Source organism: Myiozetetes cayanensis, unplaced genomic scaffold (assembly GCF_022539395.1).
Source record: "Myiozetetes cayanensis isolate MyiCay16 unplaced genomic scaffold, myiCay2020 scf32, whole genome shotgun sequence".
NCBI classification, from domain to species: Eukaryota; Metazoa; Chordata; class Aves; order Passeriformes; family Tyrannidae; genus Myiozetetes; species Myiozetetes cayanensis.
The window spans coordinates 1,403,546-1,423,383 of NW_026087544.1; the positions used below are offsets into that span (position 1 = coordinate 1,403,546).

The 19,838-nt window shown below is 60.6% G+C and overlaps 3 protein-coding genes across 20 annotated transcripts in view; all 3 read right to left on the reverse strand.

Moving 5' to 3' along the window:
• Positions 1-1,765: 1,765 nt before the first annotated feature.
• Positions 1,766-6,745, reverse strand: REN (renin). Its single transcript, XM_050326974.1, has 9 exons — positions 6,590-6,745; positions 6,344-6,467; positions 5,939-6,057; positions 5,608-5,804; positions 4,850-4,858; positions 4,353-4,475; positions 3,606-3,750; positions 3,429-3,527; positions 1,766-2,787 (listed from the first exon to the last, which is right to left on the reverse strand). Exons 1-9 carry the CDS (start codon positions 6,728-6,730, stop codon positions 2,626-2,628), a joined length of 1,119 nt encoding a protein of 372 aa, XP_050182931.1. The 5' UTR covers positions 6,731-6,745; the 3' UTR covers positions 1,766-2,625.
• A 5,421-nt stretch (positions 6,746-12,166) lies between these two features.
• Positions 12,167-13,782, reverse strand: GOLT1A (golgi transport 1A). The gene is made up of 5 exons (XM_050326969.1): positions 13,670-13,782; positions 13,076-13,167; positions 12,799-12,977; positions 12,644-12,707; positions 12,167-12,480 (listed from the first exon to the last, which is right to left on the reverse strand). The coding sequence occupies exons 1-5, from the start codon at positions 13,692-13,694 to the stop codon at positions 12,442-12,444; spliced, it is 399 nt and encodes a 132-aa protein (XP_050182926.1). The 5' UTR covers positions 13,695-13,782; the 3' UTR covers positions 12,167-12,441.
• A 1,321-nt stretch (positions 13,783-15,103) lies between these two features.
• PLEKHA6 (pleckstrin homology domain containing A6) overlaps positions 15,104-19,838 on the reverse strand; it is a 40,309-nt gene continuing 35,574 nt past the window's right edge. For 16 of the 18 annotated variants that reach the window (XM_050326945.1, XM_050326939.1, XM_050326944.1 and 13 more), the window contains 8 exons: positions 19,451-19,577; positions 19,257-19,351; positions 18,801-18,983; positions 18,525-18,689; positions 18,215-18,348; positions 17,967-18,109; positions 17,116-17,240; positions 15,104-16,617 (listed from right to left, as the gene is read on the reverse strand). In XM_050326945.1, the coding sequence (XP_050182902.1) occupies positions 17,125-17,240; positions 17,967-18,109; positions 18,215-18,348; positions 18,525-18,689; positions 18,801-18,983; positions 19,257-19,351; positions 19,451-19,577 (963 nt within the window). In that variant the 3' untranslated portion in view covers positions 15,104-16,617; positions 17,116-17,124. The remainder of the gene's footprint in view (positions 16,618-17,115; positions 17,241-17,966; positions 18,110-18,214; positions 18,349-18,524; positions 18,690-18,800; positions 18,984-19,256; positions 19,352-19,450; positions 19,578-19,838) is intronic. The other 2 variants (XM_050326943.1, XM_050326935.1) reach the window with 1 other exon arrangement.

Genomic DNA, 19,838 nt, shown 5'->3' on the forward strand with positions numbered 1-19,838 from the left:
TCCAGCCCGGCTTCATTATCAGAGGAAATAACAACGGCACAGGGCTGGGAGCAGAGAATGCCCCCTCCAAAGTTTACAGCTGGCTGCGGCTGAGATCGGCTAAATGGACCGTGGAGACCTGGGGAAAATCATTTAAGGAAGGGGGGAAAAAAATCCACCAGCCGGGTCCCGTGTTTCTAAATATAGAACGAGCTCTGTCAGTGTTAATAGGATGGGCATAATTGCTCCCGCGCTTTGCTGGGCTGAGCGTGGCCTAATTGCTCGCCCGGAACGATCTAATCCGGGCCATGGCGGGTTAGTGGTGCCTCGCAGCCAGGGCTGCCGCATCCACCGGGAAATTGCCCCTGGAGCAGGCGATTAGAGGTGTTAATAGCCTGGCTTAAGGGGCCGCGGAGCAGCACCACAAGCAGCCCCGGCGTTTTTCCTCCTGCTGCTCAAAACAACCGTGCTGAATAGGAATAGAACTGGATCCACAAAAACATCCTATTTTAGGCCAGGCTGAGTGTTTTCCAGCTGAGGGCTATGGCAGAAGCCAGGGTGGGGGCTGAAATCACCCGGTGCATTTACAAGCTCGCATCCACTCCAGTCTTCTCCAGACTAGAGCCTTTGTGGTGTAGAAGACGGGAAAGGAGGCTTAGTTATTTCCAAGTGGAGCTTCCCTGTGGTAGGAAGGAAAGTGAGACTCTTTCCACCATCTCTGTACATCCAGGAGGTTGTGGAGATGCCAGGCTGATCTGAGCAGATCCCCCCTTGCCGAGGGTCTCCAGGCAGCTCTGCCCTCCCTCCCACCCCGCCCTGCCTGGGCTGCCACCACTCCCAGCTCCTGGGGCTTCCTGTGCTGATGAGCAGCTGCCTGGAGCTCAGGAAATGCTGGATGAAAGGGAGATACTGTGGCTGCTGGGGCCCCTTCCCTGCACTCCAGGAGGAGTTGCCACCGCTCCCATCGCCCCCATGATGGAGCAGTGCTGCAAAGGAGATGGAAAGAAACACATCAACACTTTTGGGTGGGTTGAATTTCCCATCTCTGGAGACCCAGGGTTGCACATCCCAGCATTAAGAGGTTTAAATGCTGCATGGCTGCAGAGACCCTCCCAGGAGGGACAAACATCCGCTCAGCCACATCCTCTCTGCTCCGAGGCTGCCATGGGGCAGGGCAGGGAATGAGGATCCATGGAGGAAGGGATGTAGGGCTGGGAACGGAGCAGAGGCTGCTGCATACCTGGCTGGAAAGGTCACACAGCAACCACCGCTTTGGTGGTGCCGTCCCTCTCCCAGATATCCCTGCAAGCTGAGAGGCAGCTCTGGGACTTCATCAGCACTGGGAACTCATCAGCAGTCACCACTGGCTGCAGAAATGAGGGTGAGAAGCTTCTGTGAGGGGCTGCACTCCCCTGGTGAGACACTGACTCCATCCAGGCCCTGCTCAGGAGCCCAAGCTCCCCTTTCCAGGCACCTTTCCTGGTACTCAGCTGGGGACACGGCCCTCACAGCACCTGAACTGGTCCAACTGGGGCTGAGAGCACTGCACAGCCCTTGGCTCTGGGCAGCACTTGGATTTGCAGCTGCTGGGCTGGAACTGAAAGTGCCACAGCTTCCCCACAGAACTGGAAATGTCAGCCTGCAGCTGGGAGCACTGGTCTGTCCCTCCTTCCAGGCCAGCTGGCACTGGGCTGGCAGCTCCAGGGGGATCTCTGCACACAGCCAGGGCAGAGACAAACCTTTGGTTGTTGGCTGGAACCAGCATGGCCATGAAAACAGAGAGAGTCACGGAGCCAGAGCCACCTTCCTGGTGGGACATAGACCAAAGAGCCATGTCCAGCCCTGTCCCTGTCCCTAGGGGTGCAACCAGTGGTCCTGATTTCCCCCTGGGAAGGCAGGTTGAGGCTTGAGAAGCCCACACAGCATCTCATCTCCTGCAGAAAGAGCTTGTTTGCTGTTGGAAAAAAACCCTGATTTGCCTACAGGTGGCTGCTGTGGCAGTGGCTGGGAGGGTGTTGCACTCCTAGGAAATGGAAGGACAAAAATGCAGCGGTGGGTCCTGGCAGGGGAACATTTGCTGTCCAGTTCCCTTCATAGAGGTGCCTGACCTCTCCCCTCTGCAAGAACAGACCTCCCCTCAGCGTCCTCTTGCTCGAAGTTGTTTAATACCAAAGTCACGGGGAGGGGTAGGAGTTTTAACACCAGCTAAAACTATCATTAAAACACAGATTATTTTCCTTCCAATTAAAGAATCACACGGACTGTAGCAGGTGGTCCCTGCTCAGCCTGCGAGCCCCTCCACGCCAGCGGCAGTTCCCTGTGTGCTGGCTGTACTACTGCACATCACCCTAACAGTCCCTGGAGGAGCAGCTCCGGACGCAGGATCCCGCTTGGGCTCCCAGGCTGAACACTCCCCGGGAGATGCGTGCCAGGCTCAGCCCTCCCCTGGCAGCAGAGGCTCCCGGGAAGCAGCGCGGGGGTTTGGGAGTGGGAGAAGGCGAGGCTTGCAGTTGCTTGAGCGAAGGGAGAGGAGGTGGCTGAGCTGGAAGGGAGCTGCTGTTCCCTTTTGCACTTCAAGTCGCTGCCTCCTGGTGGTTCTCCTGCCCTGCAGGCTGGTTCCCCCCACCCTCTCCCGGCCCCCCGGGGTCAGCGGGCCGTGGCAAAGCCGATGCGGTTGTTGCGCCGGTCGAATTTGGTGTAGTAGTGCCCGATGAAGCTGGCACCCAGGATCCAGAGGGGGCCAGCTGGGGGTGGGATGTCCAGCCCTGAGAAAGCCACCACACAGATGTCCTCCCCGTACTGGGATTGCTGCAAAAAGGAGACCCCAGTGGTGGTGGAGGTGGCAGGAGGGAGATCCCGAGTGAGGGATGGACCCCCCAGCTCCACACCTGCTGCTTGGACACAGTGTTCCTTCCTCATGGAATCACAGAAGATCCTGAGCTGGAATATCCCTTCCAGCTCAGGATGCTCTGGATCATCTAAGTCAAACTCCTGGGCCTGCACAGGACAAGCCCAAAAAAATCACAGAATCACAGAATATGCTGAGTTGGAAGAGACCTCCAGGGATCATCGAGTCCAACTCTTAGCCCTGCACGGGACCATCCCCGGGAGTCACTCCATGGGCCTGGAAACATTGTCCAAACACTCCATGAACTCTTGGTGCCATGCCCTGGGGAGCCCCTTCCAGTGCCTGACCACCCACTGGGGGAAGACCCTATTCCTAATGCCCAACCTCCAGGGAGGATCCCTGCCTGTCTCTGCTCTTTGCTGCTCACCCCAAATCTCCCCAGAACCGCCCAAGGGAGCAGCAACAGGTCGGTCTGGCTCACGTGGACACCTCTGCCCAACAGGAGGGTTTGGGGAAAACAAGGAGCATCACTCTGGGGCTGCTTTTGGCTGCTCTAGGGGAGCCAGGAGGGTGCAGGACACCGCGGGAGGGTGCAGCTTACCCGCAGGACGTAGGCTGAGCCACTGAGCGCGTAGACCTTCCCGCCCAGGTGGAAGGAGATGTTGGGCAGCTGAGGCACCTGGTCACAGTCCACCACGTACTGTGGGAGGGGGAGATGGCCCTGAGCCCATTCCCTGGGGCAGGGAGGGATCGGGGTACAGGTGTGGGGGGGACTCACCTCTCCCTCGGCCATTTCGGCTGCCCCGATGGCTTTCATGAGCACGGACACGGGCCCGGCGGGGCCGGTGATGTAGGAGGCCCCTGTGTCCACGGCCACCGAGCAGCCTTCCTTGCAGAACAGGATTTCAGCCCCTACAGACACCCTGGAGCGGGAGGGCAGACCCTGAATATCCCACGGTGATGCCACAGGTGCACTCACAGGGGTGTGACATCTTCTCCAGGGAGCTGTGGCCAGGCAGAGCATGTGCCGCTCCCACGGGCTGTGCAGCAACCCCAGGAACCCTCCCCTGCAGCTTTCCCGGTGGGAAAGCAAAGCTTCGTCATGTGAGGGGTTTGTTTATTTTCGGTCAAACAAAGCAGAGTTGTTTCAGCGCCTCACGCTCCTCCTGCAGGACTAAAGGGGGTTAAACTCTTCCTCGGCACCTTCCAAGTTGGATCAGCCCACGGTGCCACCACCTCTGCATTCCCAGCTCTCCTGGCTCCTTGCTGAGTGTGTGAGAGAAGCTGGAGGAGCCAACCCCTCTCCTCCCCAGCGGGGAAGAAGCATCTCCCGGCAGTGCCAAGTGAAAGCTTGGCTCCATGGACCACCTTCCCTGGCTCCCAGCCTGACACCGCCCCCTCCCACAGCCACGGACGTCCGTGGGATGCACCCTTGGCAGTGCTGGGCTAATGGCTGGACCCCAGGATCCTAGAGGTCTTTCCAGCCTAAGTGATTCCATGATTCCATGGATCCCCCTGCCCTCACCCCTTCATGCTGATCTGCCAGTAGCCGCTCCTGCTGACGTTCAGGTAGTGGAAGTCCCCGGTGTAATAGGCTGGGTCGCTGCCTCCCAGGATTATCTCCCCCCCGGGTTTCAGAGGAGCATTCCTAGGGCACAAACCACAGTGGAGCGATTCCCCCTTGGCTGCTGTCCCCGAGAAACCAGCGAGGAGGGACCAGCCATGGCCACGGGGCTCTGCTGAGCCGGTCAGAAGCGGTGGAGAGCAAGCTGGAGCAGAGAAACCCCGAGTTAGTGCAGAGGGGCAGGAGGGGGGGCTGCATGCAAGGGTCTCCCAGCAGGTCTGTGCTGGCTCCCCAGGGGAGCAGGAACATGGACAGAACCCAGCGAGGCATCTGCAGTGTGTGAGCTGGACCAGGGCTGGCCTGGGGCTGGCAGGGGCTGCAGGGGCTGTGCCCACCCCAGGCACACAGGAGCTGTTAGTGGGTGCCATCGAGAGCGCTCGTGCTCTGTGTCTTCTTACTTGGAGGCTCTGCAAAGAGAGAGATGCCCCATGAGGCTGTGGATAGGGGACAGCTGTGTCCCCAGGGCACCCAAGTGGCACCCAGATGCCAGTGGCAACCTCAGTCTCTTCCTTAGGATTTGTTTGTTCTTGATGCAACCTTTAGCTGAGGTCAAGAGGCACCCTGGCTGATTTCGGGGTGTGTTTGAGAGTCTGTCACTGCACAATGCCAGGCTGTTGTGTCTGGGGCCTAGGGCAGCATTCCTGCCCTGCCAGGGTGGGCCTTCCCACTGCTCCAGCTGGTTTTGGGGATGCTGGGGGGAGGGTTGTTGGAGCATAACAGTTTGGGGCAAGAAATGAAAGGAGGTTTGGCTGCTGGTGTAGGTTTTTCTTCAATAGAGTCTTTTGGTTTGGTTTTTGTTTGTTTGTTTGTTTTTAATTCTGCCAAAAATTAACCAAAATCACCAGATTAACTAAATCCCCTCCTGGCTGAGATTGCTCCAGCCTCACTCACGGAGCTGGTGACTCTGCTCCCCCTCAGTACTCCCTGCCCAGCAGCTCCAGACAAACCTCCACCCTGCTCTGCCTCCTGTGCTGCCTTGTTCCACCCCAGCTCCTCTAGGCATCCTCCATGGGCTCATCCCTCCTACCCAACATCCCTCAGCCCCAGCCATGGCTCCTTCCCAATCCCAAGATGCCAACGTGGTTCTGCCACCCGTGCCCTAAAAACCAACCCCCCCCCACCCCCATCCCCGGCGCCTGCTCCCCGCGGGACCCACCGGCTGTAGTAGACGGAAAACACGTCCTCCTTGAGGATCTGCTGGGCCAGGATCCTGTCGAAGACGGGGGTGATGCCGTCGATGGCCTGGCTGGGGAAGCCCATCCCCAGCACCCCGTCAAACCTGGCGAAGATGAAGGGGAAGGCGGGGAGCGCCGTGGCCTCGGCGAACACCTGGATGATGGGAATGTCTGACACCTGGGGAAGGGCACGAGGGTCCTTGCAGCAAGCTGAAGGGGGGGTGTGAAACCCCCCCCAAAGAACCTCCCCAAGGTGTGAGCAGCCCCTTGCTGAGCCAGCAGGTCGCAGTGTGAGTGCCAGGCCGCGCTCACCATGACGATGTCCTGGCTCAGGAAGCCCTTGACGCTGCCGGTGCCGTAGCGGATGGCGAAGCCGGTGCCGTTGGAGATGTAGGTCCGGGACTTGGAGGAGTCGTAGCGGCTGTGGGAGACTGGGCAGGGGGACAATGTGCATCAAGGAAAGTGAGAGAGAGGGGGCTGAGGGTCTCTGCTCCCCCAGAATGTCCCCCGTGTGGTGATGAACCCACCCTGCCCCAGTGCCAGGGGACTGGGCAGCAACAGAGAGAACCCCCACCAGTGAAAAGGTCTGTCAGAAACCCAGACCCCACTGCAGCCCACCCTGAGCAGCCCCCGAGGTGGAGGGACTTGCCCACCATCACTGAGCCTGGGGGTTGTTGGGGGGGTCAGTCCCGACCCTGGCTGTGCCCCCCTACTCACCACAGGCGCTGTAGAGGGGGGAGCACTTGTAGGACGGCACCCACAGGTTGGCTGAGCCCGTGTCAAAGACCACCTTGAAGGTCTGTGCCGGGGTCCCGATGCTGATCTCGCCGAAATACTGGGTCTGGAAGAGGCACAGCATGGGGGGCACCACCGGGGGCACAGCTCGGGCAGACCCGAGCCCTGGGGGGGGGGATCCGTGAGGTGACACTGGGGTGACAAACCCCCATGCAGGGAGACACTCACGTCCAGGTAGTTGGTGAGGAGGGTGGGAGCCGTCCCGTTCCTGGGACCGGCCCCGGCGCCGCGTCTGCCCTGGCGCAGCTCCGGGAACACCTCCCACACCTTCACCCCCATCTCCTGCAGCGTCTGGCGGATGGAGGGCATCCTCCGCAGCGCGATCCTGCGGGGCCACGACGGGGCTGGAGGGCTCAAGGAGCACACATCCCCCCTCCCCAGCTCCCTGCCACCCCCATCCCGGCATTCCCGCCTCGGGAGCTCCAGACGGGTGGCTCTAGATGGCAGCAGCTCCCCGCAGCACCCCGGTGGGCTCCGCTCCCACCGCGCCCGCACGGGGCCGATGCGCCCCAGCCCACCCAGGGCAGGGACCCCACGGAGGGTGGGGGCTGCAGGAGGAACCCACCGGCCCCTGGCATCCCTGGTTATTTGGGATGGGGAGGCTCCCGAGCCGTAGAATTATTTAGGTTGGAAGATACCTCCGGGATCATCGAGTCCAGCCATTAACCACGCGGTGCTCGAGGGGAGAGAGGGAGAGGAGCGAGGAAGAGCAGGTGCAGAGCAGCAGAGGAGGAGGAGGAAGGAGTTTCCAGTGTGGCTGAAGCAGGAGAGCCCCTCACCCTCAGCCCCAGCCCCCAGAAAAGAGGGGACACAGCAGGACCCAGCACCGTGTGTGCCACACACGCTCCTGCTACCTCTGCAGAGCCTGGGCTGGCGAGGGGGCAAAGCTGGCACCCCAGGTCAGGGCCAAGACCAGCAGGTACTGCTGCACCCTTCTGCTGTGTCCCACTGCCATCCTGTCCTCCAGAGCAGCCTCCTGCCGTGCCAGCAGCTCCTTCCCATCCCAGAGGGGACGATGCTTTTATAGCCCGGGATTCTGCATCCCTGCGGGTTCCTCCTCCCCTGGCTGGGGGAGGGCTGGGAATCCCACGGGCAGGTGGCTGGATGCTGGCTGTGACACTCCCTGCCGAGGGTGGCACATCCAGGAGCAACACCCGTGCCTGGTGGGAAGAGCTGGCAGGGGGTGCTGTACAGAGCTGGGAGCCCTGAACCCACATTCCTTGTGGTTGATTGCTCCCTGTCAGCACCCAGCCATCACTGCCAGGGCACAGGTACCCGCTGGTGCCAGCTGGGACAGTCTGGCCAGGGAGATGTCCCACTGTACAGAGGAATAATGGGGTTTTCCCCAAAGGCCTGAGGGGCAGAAATGGCAAAGGACACTCAAAGGACACTCAGTCACAGCCCTCCAGGCCATGGAGACACCAACTGCAGATCCACAGCCCTCTGTGCCCTCCCAGCACAACGAGGGGAACCCTCCCAGCGAGAGAGCAGAGCCTGGGGCAGAGAACAGCAGAACTCATTGCAGTTGTTACATGGGGTATTAAATCAAGGGGCAAGCCCAGCCCTGCCCTGTGTCTTGGAAGGGAGATGCTGCTCTAAAACCCTCAGTGTGGGGACTCCCTCATACCAGGTTCATCCCTGGCTCCCAGGTTGTGTCTCCCCCCTGGCAGTGCCCAGTCCAGGGCAGTGGGGGCTGGATCAGCCCCATGGCTCCCAGCCCAGGGCTTGGCCTCGAGGAATGTTGGTGGGAAATGACCGCAAAGGCAATAAAAAACATTCTTGGAAGGAACCTGACCACAGCCTTGCCCCTTCCCCAAGACCCCCAGCTGCACAATCCCCCTCCTGTGGAGGATGGGATTTGTTTAGGGCACCACCGTCCCTGCGCTGGAGCGGGGCTGAGGACAACACCCCACGAGCAACAAACATCTTCCCCCCAGCCCGGGGCTTAAACACCTCCCTCCCCTGTGGGATTCTGGCTGCCAGGGGATGGCTGACCCTGGCAGACACCGAGGGCTCAGCCCCGCGGGTCCCACCCCGCTCCCCCAGCCCTGACGTCTTTTCCCACGCCGGCCCCCCGGCCCTGCGTCAGCGGGGCAGCCTCGTGCCCCGGCACAGGTTGCAGGGGGGTGCAGAGGTCAGGAGGCAGCGGCCCAGCCCGGGAGCCACAGCGACGTGAGAGAGCCTGGCAGGGAGCCACCGGACATAAATCCCCTTGCCGGGCATCCCACGGGCCCTGCCAAGCCCCGCTCCCCCAAGGACAGCCCGTCCAAGGGAAGGGGCCACGTCAGCAGGGAAGGTGGTCCCAGGATGTGGGGCCGTGGGGCTTTCCAGCCCCTCTCTGCCCCAGGGCCACGTTGTCAGGAGCCCTGAGGGGTGTTGGGTGCTCTGGGCAGGGCTGACTCCTCTCCCGTGGGACATCCAGAGCAGGACACAGCTGGGAAGGGGAGACACCCCCAGGCACAGGTCCCAGTGGGAAACGACCCTGCCCTGCCAAGGGAATGGCACCACAACCCCGTGGGAAGGCAAACCAAGGGAAAACAGGCAGAACCAACTTACCCAAAGCCATCAGAGAGCTGAGGGCTGGTGCCTTGCAGTGGCCAGTGCCAGCCCTGAGGTCAGCTGTCCTTGCTCCCAGCTCAAGGATGTTCCAGCACAGGACACGTTTCCCGTGCAAGGAAAACCCCACAAGGCATTTTCCAGTCACCTCTGCCAGCACTGAGCAAGGATGAGCAGCTGGAGCAGCGGGGGAAAGACCTGATGAGAGGCTTTAAATAACCTACAAAGGTGCTTTTGTGCCCAGGCTCAGAGGAACAGAGGCACGGGAAGGACAGCCACAGGGATGGATACAGGACATCAGCCAGCCCTGGGACCATGCTGGTCTTATTCTCAGCCCTTCAGGTGACCCAGACCTGCAGGGAAGATGCTCAGCTCTTCCCACACAGCCTCAAAACATCACTTAACCTGAATTTGCAATGACAGAAGGTGCCAGAGCATCAGGGAAAGGCTGCAATCACCCCACTTGATCCGTGTGCTGCTGCTGTGGGAAACCTGCTGCAGTTTGCTCCAAAAGCATGGGATTTTATCTAATTACAGATCCAATAAAGAGCAGCTCATCTGGAAATAGCAGGGGAATACTCTTCAGTCATTTCCCTGTCTGCTTTCAAGGAGTCAAGTGATTGAGAGAATTGAAGGAAAACGCTTTCCAGAGAGAAACAATTGCTTTCCTGCCAGATAAATTTGTTCCTCTCTCATGTTGGGCTGAGCAATTGCTTTTCCTAAAATAAAATCTGAGATATTAAGTACTTCCCTCTCGAAATGGAATCATTAGGAAGTTTCAGTGGAACAGCTTTTATTTCTTGAGGGATCCTTTAAAGCAGCACAAAAAAGGAGGCACATTTCTGGCCTTCCCACGCATTTTACTCGCTCTCCTAGTCCCTGAGTTTGTTGGTAGTAAAAACACCCGGGGCTTGTGAGGATCCTTATTCCCGGTGACCAAAAAGCTCCAGCATGAAAGCAGCTCTTGGGAAGGGCTTAGAGGAGGCTCTGGATGGCAGCAGCACTGGGGGAATTCAGCACTGACGTCAGCAGAGCCAGGGCAAACCCAAAGCCTTTGCTTGAAACCAGAACTGCTCTGGCACAGCAAAGCAGGGATTTACTGAGCCACAGGGAAAACATTCCCTGCAATGAACTTCAGGAGAGCAGCTCCAGCTTCAGGCTGAGGGAGCTCACAGCCATTCCCTGGGGTTCCTCAGAGCCTGGAAAAGCTGTGGCTGCCCCATCCTTGGAAGTGTCCAAGGCCAGGTTGGACGGGGCTTGGAGCAACCTGGGCTGGTGGAAGGTGTCCCTGCCCGTGGCAGGGGGTGGCACTGGATGAGCTTTAAGGTCCCTTCCAAACCATTCTGGGATTCCATGATCCCTCAGTGCCACCCAGGGAAGATGCCCCATCCTGGCTTGATTTTCCCAGCAGGGTGAAGGGATGGCACTTTACAGCACCTGGGCATGTGCCATGGGGATGGGGCACTAAAGAGTGGGAACCACCTTCTTCTGCACGTGGTGCCTCAAGGACTGTTCCTCTTTCCTCTGCTGAAGGCCTGAAGATGAAGCTTGACCAGGAAAAGTTGCTGTGGAGCCCAAGTGGGAATTCTCAGCTGGGGCAGAGCAAAGATAGGAATAGGATAAAGGCACTGGGGAGGCTGCAGCCCTCACTTACCCGCACCACGTTCCTGCCATGAAGCTCATTCTCCCCTTTTCAAGAGCCTTCTGCTGCAATCCGAGTAAAGACCTACTTCCCAAAGCCAGGGATCCACTTCCCAAAGCCAGGGATCCGTTTCTCCTAACCAGCCCTCCCAGGCACATAAAGCAGCCGTGGGTGCTTGAGGAGCTCTGCTCCTGTTTATACTTGCTGGGAGCTCACCTTCTGCAGCCCAGGGCTCAGCCCGGCTTTGGAGTGGCATTTGAGTGCCCAAATGAGTTACCCCACATCACCTGAACCTCCCCAGCTCTGCTTTCACCTGGTGCCAACCCCCTGCACCCCTGGGCAGGAGGGCTGTACCTGCCGAGGGACAACCAGCACAGCCACCAGCTCCGGGAGGCCTCGCAGGGAACGGGTTTAACTCCAGCTCGTTAATTAATTCCTGCAAGTGAAGAAGGGTTTCTGTGCAGGGACCGGCTTTGATGTGATTGCTGTGGTTTAATTAAACTGCTGCTTGCACCCAGCTTCCCCAGGTGCTCAGGGAAGCCTGGCTGGGCTCTGTTCAGCCGCTCTCTGATCACACGGAGTTATCCAACCAGTTCTCCATCAGTGCTGGCTGCGCTCCTGGACCGAGGAGTTGCTGCAGCCTGGACAAAAGAACTCCTTTAAAATCATCTGAGGGGCGGCTGGGAGAGCTCAGCACTGCCCTCAGCATCCCTCCTGCCGTGAAGTTGTCCCTGGTGTCAGTGAGATACCTCTGGGTGGGCAGCTGGCACCTCACACCGTGGGATGCTCATCCCACAGAGTATCCAGCAGTGTGGGTCCTCCTCAAGTGGGGATGAAAGCACCTGGTACCTGGGCCTGGGCAGGCATCAGGTGCTGGAAGGTGTTGCTCTGGCAGAGCTGCCCCAGTGCCCAGCAGTGCTGTAAATCCCACCATCTCCATCCTGCAGGACCAGCTCATCCCACAGGGACCGGTTCAGAGGGAACCATGAGTCCTGGCTCTGGAACACTGAGGGTTTGCTCCAGGCCCCCTCCCAGCCCAGCATCCCTCATTAATTAATGACCCCAGATGTCATTTGCTGTTTCATGGTGGCTGAGTCTGACTGGGGTGATTTACTCTGCTCCGATCAGGTCAGGGAATGTTAATGTGGTTTAATGGGTGTTTTCCTAACCCCCCACCCGCCCTCTCCCCGTGGCTCCCGGAGCAGCCTCATCCCCATGGGATGCGTGGGAAGGCAGTGCCACAGCCCCTGCCTGCGTGCCAGGGCTGCCCCAGCTGCCTGGGGCTGGTGGCCAGGGTGGGGGGGGAGGCCACAGCCACAAGAGGGTCCCTGTGCCACCCCCAGTCATGGTCATGGGAATGGCCCTGTGCCACCTCCAGCCATGAGAAGATCCCTGTGCCACCTCCATCCATGAGAAAGTCCCTGTGCCACCTCCAGTCATGGTCATGGGAAGGTCCTTGTGCCACCCCCAGCCATGGCCGTGATGCCTCTTTGGTGGCACCAAGAGGTGCCAGAGTTGGAGCCTCAGGAAAGGAGCCCAGTCTGAGCTCGGTCTCAGACACGTTTTTTATTAAATCTCTCACCGGGGGAAGACAAAAAGCATTAAATAAGTGCAATAGTTCCAGAATCCTGCCTGGCACAGCGCTGGGTCCCCGGAGCTGCTCCCGGGAGCTCCAGGGCACAGGGAGGCACCATCCCCACTGTGGGGTCACTCCTGACAGCACAGAGGGTCCCAGGGCAGAGAAAGGCAACCCCAGGGACAGCAGGACCCAGGGCTCACTCACAGCGTCCCATCTCAGCCACTCGGCCTGTCCCAGGTCAGGTCACACCATGGAGCCGCTGTCTCCCACCTTCTGCAAGAGCTGCAACAGGGACAGACCCGGATCAGCAGGAAAATCCACCCGTGCAGCCTCAGGGGGCTGTGGGGAGGCTGCGGTGACCTCCTCTGTCTGATCCCAACTGCAGGATGGGGACTGATCCCACCCCAGCTCTGCAGAGCCCGGGGGGCACACCAGCCCTGCTCACCTGGCTCAGCAGGGGGATGTTTACCAGCGAGCCCAGAAACCCGAAAGCCACCGGGAAAAAGCTCCTGTGTCGACACAAAAGTCCTGGTTAAGCTCCCAGGGGGATCACCTGGCTCCACTCTGCCCCCAGGGCAGGGTGGGTGCTGTGGGACACACCTGAAGAGGGTGATGAAGCCGTAGCCCTCCAGCAGCATCCCCAGGATCGGCCACCGCATGAGCACCACGATCAGCCCCCCGAAGAAGAAGCTGGTGCCCTTCAGCTTGGGCCGCTGGAAGAAGAAGGTGAAGGTCCTCCTGAAGCCGATGATGAAGACCAAGCCAGAGAGGAAGAGGATCTGGGAGGAAGGAGGAAGGGGAGTGGGTCAGAGAAGCTCTTTGCTCCACCCTGGGTGTCAGTGCTGGCCGTGGGGAGCCCCAGTCCCGCCTTACTCACGTTCCCAAAGGCCAGGAGCACCGAGTCAAAGTACAGGAGCACCCCAAAAAGGAGGAAGAAGAGGCCAAAGCCAACCAGTCCCACTCCAATCCCTGTGGAAGATGGGAGGGCTGAGACAAGCGCTCGGTTCCACACCTCAGGTCCCATATCAGGTCGTGGTCACTCCCTTCAGCACCTCCCTGTCCCATTCCCTCCCAGAAATACTCTTGGATTTGTCTCCAAAGCTTAGAAACAGCCTTTGCACCTGCCGAGGCCTTGGGGAGGCTGTTGGTGCCCTAGAAATCCCTGAGGGCTTCTGGGAAAAGAATGGAAAAAATAAATTGGAAGGGCCATCTCCAGCCTTTTCCTGAGCAGTGGCACGAAGGTGCCAGTGCAGGCAGTGACAGGGGAGGATGGAGCCGATCTCCAGATGATCCAGGCACCTCCCCAGTGCTGGTCCCCACATCCCCCTTGCCATTACACCCCTCCCTGCCCCAACCACCCCAGCCAGCAGCTTTCCAGCCCTGACATGGAGCTGCCAGGCACCCCCCTGGTGTGCCCTTGGTCCCCACAAGGGATGGGCATCACCCACGGGTCCCCCCCGTGCCCACTTACGCTGGAAGTCGGTCAGAGACACCATCTTGCCGGTGCCGGTGCCGGGTGAGGCCGGGCGAGGGTGGCCCTGCCTCCACGGTGACCCTTGGAAAAGCCCTTTAGTCCCTGCAGTCCCCACGTCATCCTGCAAATCATTAACGGCCCCGGCAGCGCCCGCCCCGCTGGCACAGCACCTGCCCCGGGGGGCACCGGTGGCCACTGCACCCTGCTGGTCCTGCCCTCCCCTGCCCCAGCTGCTCGGGATGGGCCCTGCCTGGAGACACCCCTGAAATAGGGACAGAACAGGGGGCAGGTGGCTCCTGTGGGGTGTCCCCGTGGCAGGCGGGGGACAGCGAGAGCCACGCAGGTCCCTGCGGCATCCTCGAGATTCCCAACTCACACCCAGGCTGCTCCACGGGAAAGGAGAGTCCTGGGGCTGGCACATCCCCTGCTGGGGAATAACAGCTCAACCAGACCTGCTGGTTGTGGGGTCCCTTCATGGCACATGTCACCCTCGAGCCACCCCTGGGGCCCTCCGTGCCCACCACCCTCGAAGCAGCTCCAGCTCTGCCCAGACCAGCTCCCTTTTTATCCCTTGGTGCTGCACAAAAAGGTGTTTTATTCCTGCACAAGAACCAGCTACAGCTCAGAATAAACTCCACTGGGGAAAATGAACCCCAAAAACAGGGAGAGGGAGGGGAAGGTGCCTCTGGAGAGAGCCATGGGCTGGGGGAGCCCCTTCCCCACTGCCATTCATCTGCTGTTTCTTCACTCTAATATTAAAACCAACATCCAAGGTCATCACTAGACAAAAGACATGCAAATGTTGTCATTTCATAGATACTTTTATTTCTCTAACACTAGCAAAATACCCCAGAAAACAATCACCTCCCATCCCACCCTCCCCAGTGCATAAATAGATTTCCCTCCCGATGCAAATCCTTTCTCGATTACAAGTCACTGGTATATGAAGTGTTATGAAAAATAATAACCAAAATAAAATTAATTAAGGTTGTTTTTTCTTTTTTTTTTTAAAAACAAAACAAAACCAAAACAAAACAAAAAAAACCACAGCTGGGCCCCAAGGGCAGCCCATAGGGCACCTTGGGGACACAGCTTGGGGACAGCTCAGACACGGTCACCTGTCTCTGATGGCTCTAGGAGCAACAGGACAGGAGCACTGGGATGCTCCTCATCCTCTCTGCTCCCTGCAGATGGGAAAAATTGCTGCCTGTGGGCCTATGTTGGCCACAGCCACCCCAATGTGTCCCTATGGTGTCCCCACAGCCCGTGTAAGGGGGGTCTGCCCCAGTTACACAAGTTGGGGAGCCCACCCTGGTCATCCCCTGCTGTGCTCAGGGTAGGGAAATAAACATCATCTCTTAAAACTTACAGTCTCTGTATATTTTATTTTAAATAAATTTGCTTTTAATAAAAGCAGAAAAAATATATATATTTTAAATAGGTTTTTTTCTTTTTTTTTTTCCTTTTTTTTTTTTTTCTTTTCCCCTCTGATAAATTGGCAAAGAATCTGCTTTTGTAACTCATGGGCAGGGCTGATGCCAACAACCCCGCGGAGAGAGAGCTCGGCACAAACAGTTCCTTCCAGGAAAGAAGAGAAAAACAAATATAGATATATATTATAAATGTAGAATTTCCATAAAACATATATTAAGGCATGTAATAGCAAAATAAAGGGCCAGCTTTATGAGCTAAGAGGGCTGAGGGAGGCTCAGGAGGGGGATTCAGGGCTCTGGGGGGTCCTACAGTATTGCTAAGATGGGGTGCATGGAGGGCAGAAAGGGTGCAGGGGTCCTGGGGGGGGTCAGGATCAGCCAGTAGGGAAGTAGCTGTGGGATGGACGGTATCCAGTATCCAGCTCCTCGCTCCATCCTCCCTGCCAGCCCCAGCCCTCTGGGGGCAGCCCTGCCAACCACACATCCTGCCAGGGACTCTGCTTGTCCAGGCAGAACCCGCTTTTTTTTCCCCCACCCTCCAGGACGTTAAAGCAAAGGGTAAATTTGCTACAGGAAAATCCAAACAGCTGGAAGGGGCCGGAGTGCGAGGGGAAGGGTCTGGGGGAGACACAGGGCCAGGCTTTGGGAGGGCTCAGAGGTGATGGTGGGCCGGGGGCAGCCGAGGTGACCCCTCTGCTCCTGCCTGGCCCCTTCCCCTTCTCACCACCCTCCTCACCCACTCTGGGGGCTCCCTGATGACCCCACGGCTTCCCCACCCCACATGGCACCAGGTCCCTGCCCTGCTCCCGTCCCATGTCCCCATCCCTGCTCCGTGCCAGCGGCGCTCCGGTGCCCCAGGCCTGACCCCGCACATGGCACTGCCCCGGGCAGCTCCGTGCCCCCCCAGCCCCACCTCCGCCCACCCTGCTCCCCACACGGCTCCTTCTTCCTCCAGCCGAGCCCCAGCACCAGGAGTGACGGGACAGCCCAGGCCAGGCTCAAAGCAGGGTCAGGGGCTCAGGGAGGGGAAGAGGCACCCGAGGAGCTCGGATGGACCATCCAAGTCTGGTGGAAGCACCACCCGTGGTGGGGACTGGCTGGTCTCCACCCAGAGAGCCCCTTCACAGACCTTCAGGAGGCGTCCCAGGAGTCCCAACGCTCCCCAGGGATGCCCTGGCAGGGAGGTGCCCACTGTGCCAGTGGCCGCTGTCACAGCTGTCCCTGCCCGGCTGCCCACGCGGGCCAGGACACGGTGGATCTGTCCCTGTGTCCGCTGACAGCCCGGGGGCTCCAAGGGGACCACCTCCAGCACCCGCACGTCTCCTTGGGCTGGGGCAGAGCAGCCGGTGCTGTCGGTGCTGCATCCCCCGTGCCGGGTGGTCTCGCCGTCGGAGAGAGGGAGGGGGGTCCAGGAGAACCGAAAACGATGGCGAGAGGTTCGGTGTCATGTCGGGGGGGGCTAAAACGTGGCCCCGTGGAACTTGACGGCGCCGGCAGCAGCCAGGGCTTGAGCTGGAGGGGCGGGAGAGCAGGGCTGAGCGGGGTGGTGGGCGATGGAGAGGCAGCCCCTGCGCCCACCCCACGGCCCCCTGCCTGCCCTGCGCAGGAAAACCTGGCCCAGATTTGGCTTCTGTGCCCCTGGCTCCCCTGGGGGAACCTCCACCCAAGCAGGGGGACACTGTGTGTGTGTGTGTCCCCAGTTTGCAGCCACCAATTTCACGCCAGGCAGGTGAATCCCAGAGACCCCCCTGCCCTTTCCTCCCTGCGTGGCCCCCCTGCCCACGGCAGCCTGCTGAGCCCCCCGTGCCCACCCTGGGCTGACCCCCAGCGCCGTGGGGGACACTCGTGTTGGTCCATGGAGGAGACGGGGCTGACGTGGCTCAGGGGATGTTTGTTAGCTGGAGCAAGCAGCGATGGTTGGGCGTGGGGCGCAGAAGGGACACCCCCGCCCGGCCCCCCGGGCTGGAGAGGGGCTGGCATGGGATGCGGTAGGAGAGAAGAGGTGCTTACGGTCATGGCTCACACGCGCATTAAATGGCTGTTGTCGGCGCCCCGGGGCGTTTCGGCCGAGAGGGGGTTGGTCGGTGGAGTCGGGGAGGCTGGGGAGGTGGGAGGGCTGGGGGTAGCGCACTGAGCTGGAAACAGAAATGGGAGAAGGGCGTGAAGAACGCGGGCTGCGGCAGCGGGGAGGGCACCCAGCGAGGGGTTAGCGGGGAGGAAAGGGACGGGAAAAGGGAAGGAAGAAGGAAGGCAGGCAGGCAGGCAGGCAGGTAGGGGGGAAGCAAGCGCGGGCAGGACAAACAGCCACACGTGAGCTCCCTGCAGGGCTCCTCATGGACACGGCATGGCGTGACACCACCATCGCCCCGGTACAGCATACAACATGCTGACCTGGATGTCACTGCGCTGACCTGGGCGTGGCATGCCACCACAACCCCCAGGGCATGGGGTGTCACCACAATCCCCAGGGCATGGGGTGTCACCACAATCCCCTGGGCATGGGGTGCCACCACGCTCGCTCAGCCAGGGTGCATCACCTCATGCCCACCCAGCCAGGCACTCCCACCCCTGCAAACACTCCCAGCGAGATGCTGGAAGCTGTTCCCTGCTGGAATAGCTGCTCCACCCCGGGGATCTCAGGGGAAGGCAGCCCCAGGCATGGTGGGCAGGGCCCGGGAGCTGTTGGCTCTCCCACTGTGCAGGGATGCCCTGCCCAGGACCAACACAGCACTGACCCCTCTCCTGCCCGCACTGACTCCTTGCTCTTGCTGCCAAACCAGCACCCAGCGTGCCCAACCTGCCCTGGCCTCACCCCTGCTGCCCAGCCGGCAGGTGGGGGTCCCCCAGCCCCCGTCCCTCACCCGAGAGCATGCGGCCGCGGCGCGAGGCCTCGGCAGCCAGAGCGCACGAGATCTCGATCCTCTTCTCCTGCTCCTGCAGCTGCGTCTCGGGGTCCTGGGGGGTGTCCACCTCCCCCTCGCCCAGGGGGATCACGTTCTGCAGGCTGTGTGGAGCACCCGGAGTCAGCACCCGTGCCAGGCCCCTCGGGATGGCCAGGGAAGGGTTCCCCCCTGTCCTGGGATGGCTGGCACGGGCACTGCAGCCCCACCTGGATTTGGCAATGAGGGTCTTGATCCTTTCCACCTTCTTCTGCTTCTCCTTCATCTCCTCGGGGCTGAGGGGTGATTCGGGCTCCAGCTCAACGTACCGCTCAGGGATGAGGACTTTGTCAGGCGTGGAGAGCTGGGGGCAGTGGGAAGGGGTGAGCCCTGCGCTGGGCATGGGGGACCCATCCCCTCCAGCACCCCCTCCCCACTCACCCCAACACCCGCCTGGGCAAGGACAGACCCTGGTCAGTGGCTCCAGGATGGATCAATCCCCCAGGGATGCCCCACGTCCCCGGGACACCCCGTGCTCACCTCCTTGTGGATGTCCACGTCGTAGTGCTGCGGCTCCAGCTCCATCTTGCGCAGCCGGGCGATCTCCTCCTGGGGGGTCTCGTACACCTTCCCGGGGTCGTCCGAGCGCAGAGCGGCCTCCAGGTCGGAGATATCCACCTCGTGGATGCTGCGGTGCCGGCGCACCTGCGAGGGACCCCGGCCCGGCTGAGCCCCCTCGGAGGGCACCCTGTCCCCTCCCCCGGCCCCCAGTGTCCCCTCTGCTCCAGCAGGGACCTGCCAAGCGCAGGCACTCACCACCTTGTAGGAGGCGGGGGTCTTGGTGCCGGGGGGCTCGGGCTGCTGGCTGCTGGGGAGCTGCAAACTGCGCCGCTTCTCCTTCATGGAGCCGCTCTGGTGGCGCTTCATGCGGTCGATCTGCTCCTCCACACTCATCTTCACCTTCGTCTCGGTGGCAAACACGGCGCTCTTCGGTCTCTCCTGGGGACAGCCCAGCCCCGGGTCACCCACGCCTGCCCCATCCTCCCACTGCCACAACCCTCTGCTGTGGGCTGCTGGGCTCAGCCCTTTCCCGGGGTGCCCACTCCTGGGATGGGGCGAGGGTGCTGGAATCACCCCGGAGGGATCTCGAGGAGTTGGATGGTGAGGCACAGAGCCACTCAGCAGCGGCTCCTCTCCACAGGCTGCACCACAGACCCCCCAGCTCACCCAGTCCCCCCACCCTGGCCCCCAGCACCTCAAGCCGAGCCCTACCCGGGAGCTGAGCCCGTTAGCCAGGCCACCAGCACTCCTCCTCGCCACCACCTCCTCCTCCGCCGGAGACTTGGTCCTGGGGGGGACGATTCCCACTGTGGAGCAAAGAAAACACCGGGCTGAGCTCCCCTGGGCACCAAGGACAAGGTCCCAGCGGGGTCCCCAGGGTGCTGCTGTCCCCAGTCGAGCCATACCCTTGTTGAGGGCCGCTTGCTTCTCCGCATCCTGCTCCTGCCGGCCCTGCAGGAGCCCCTCGCCCGGGGGACCGGGGGGGCTGGGTCGCTGCACCTCCTTCTTGCTCTGCTCGAAGCCTGGTTTGGGCTGTGGGAGGGAAGCAGGGCCCTGGTGAGCCCCCTGTCCTGTCTGGGGGCCACACTCTGCCTGGGGACACCCCCTGCTCTCCACAGACATGGGGTGACACGCAGACCACGGACACGCTCCTGGGAGTGGATGGACACACAGACACCAGCCACAGGCCAGGCTTCTCCACGGGAAAAGCTCCCTGAAGGGGTGATGATCCCACCATGGCACCCAGGATCTCTGGCACCCTGGCTCAGGGTGCCCCCTCAATGGACACAATGC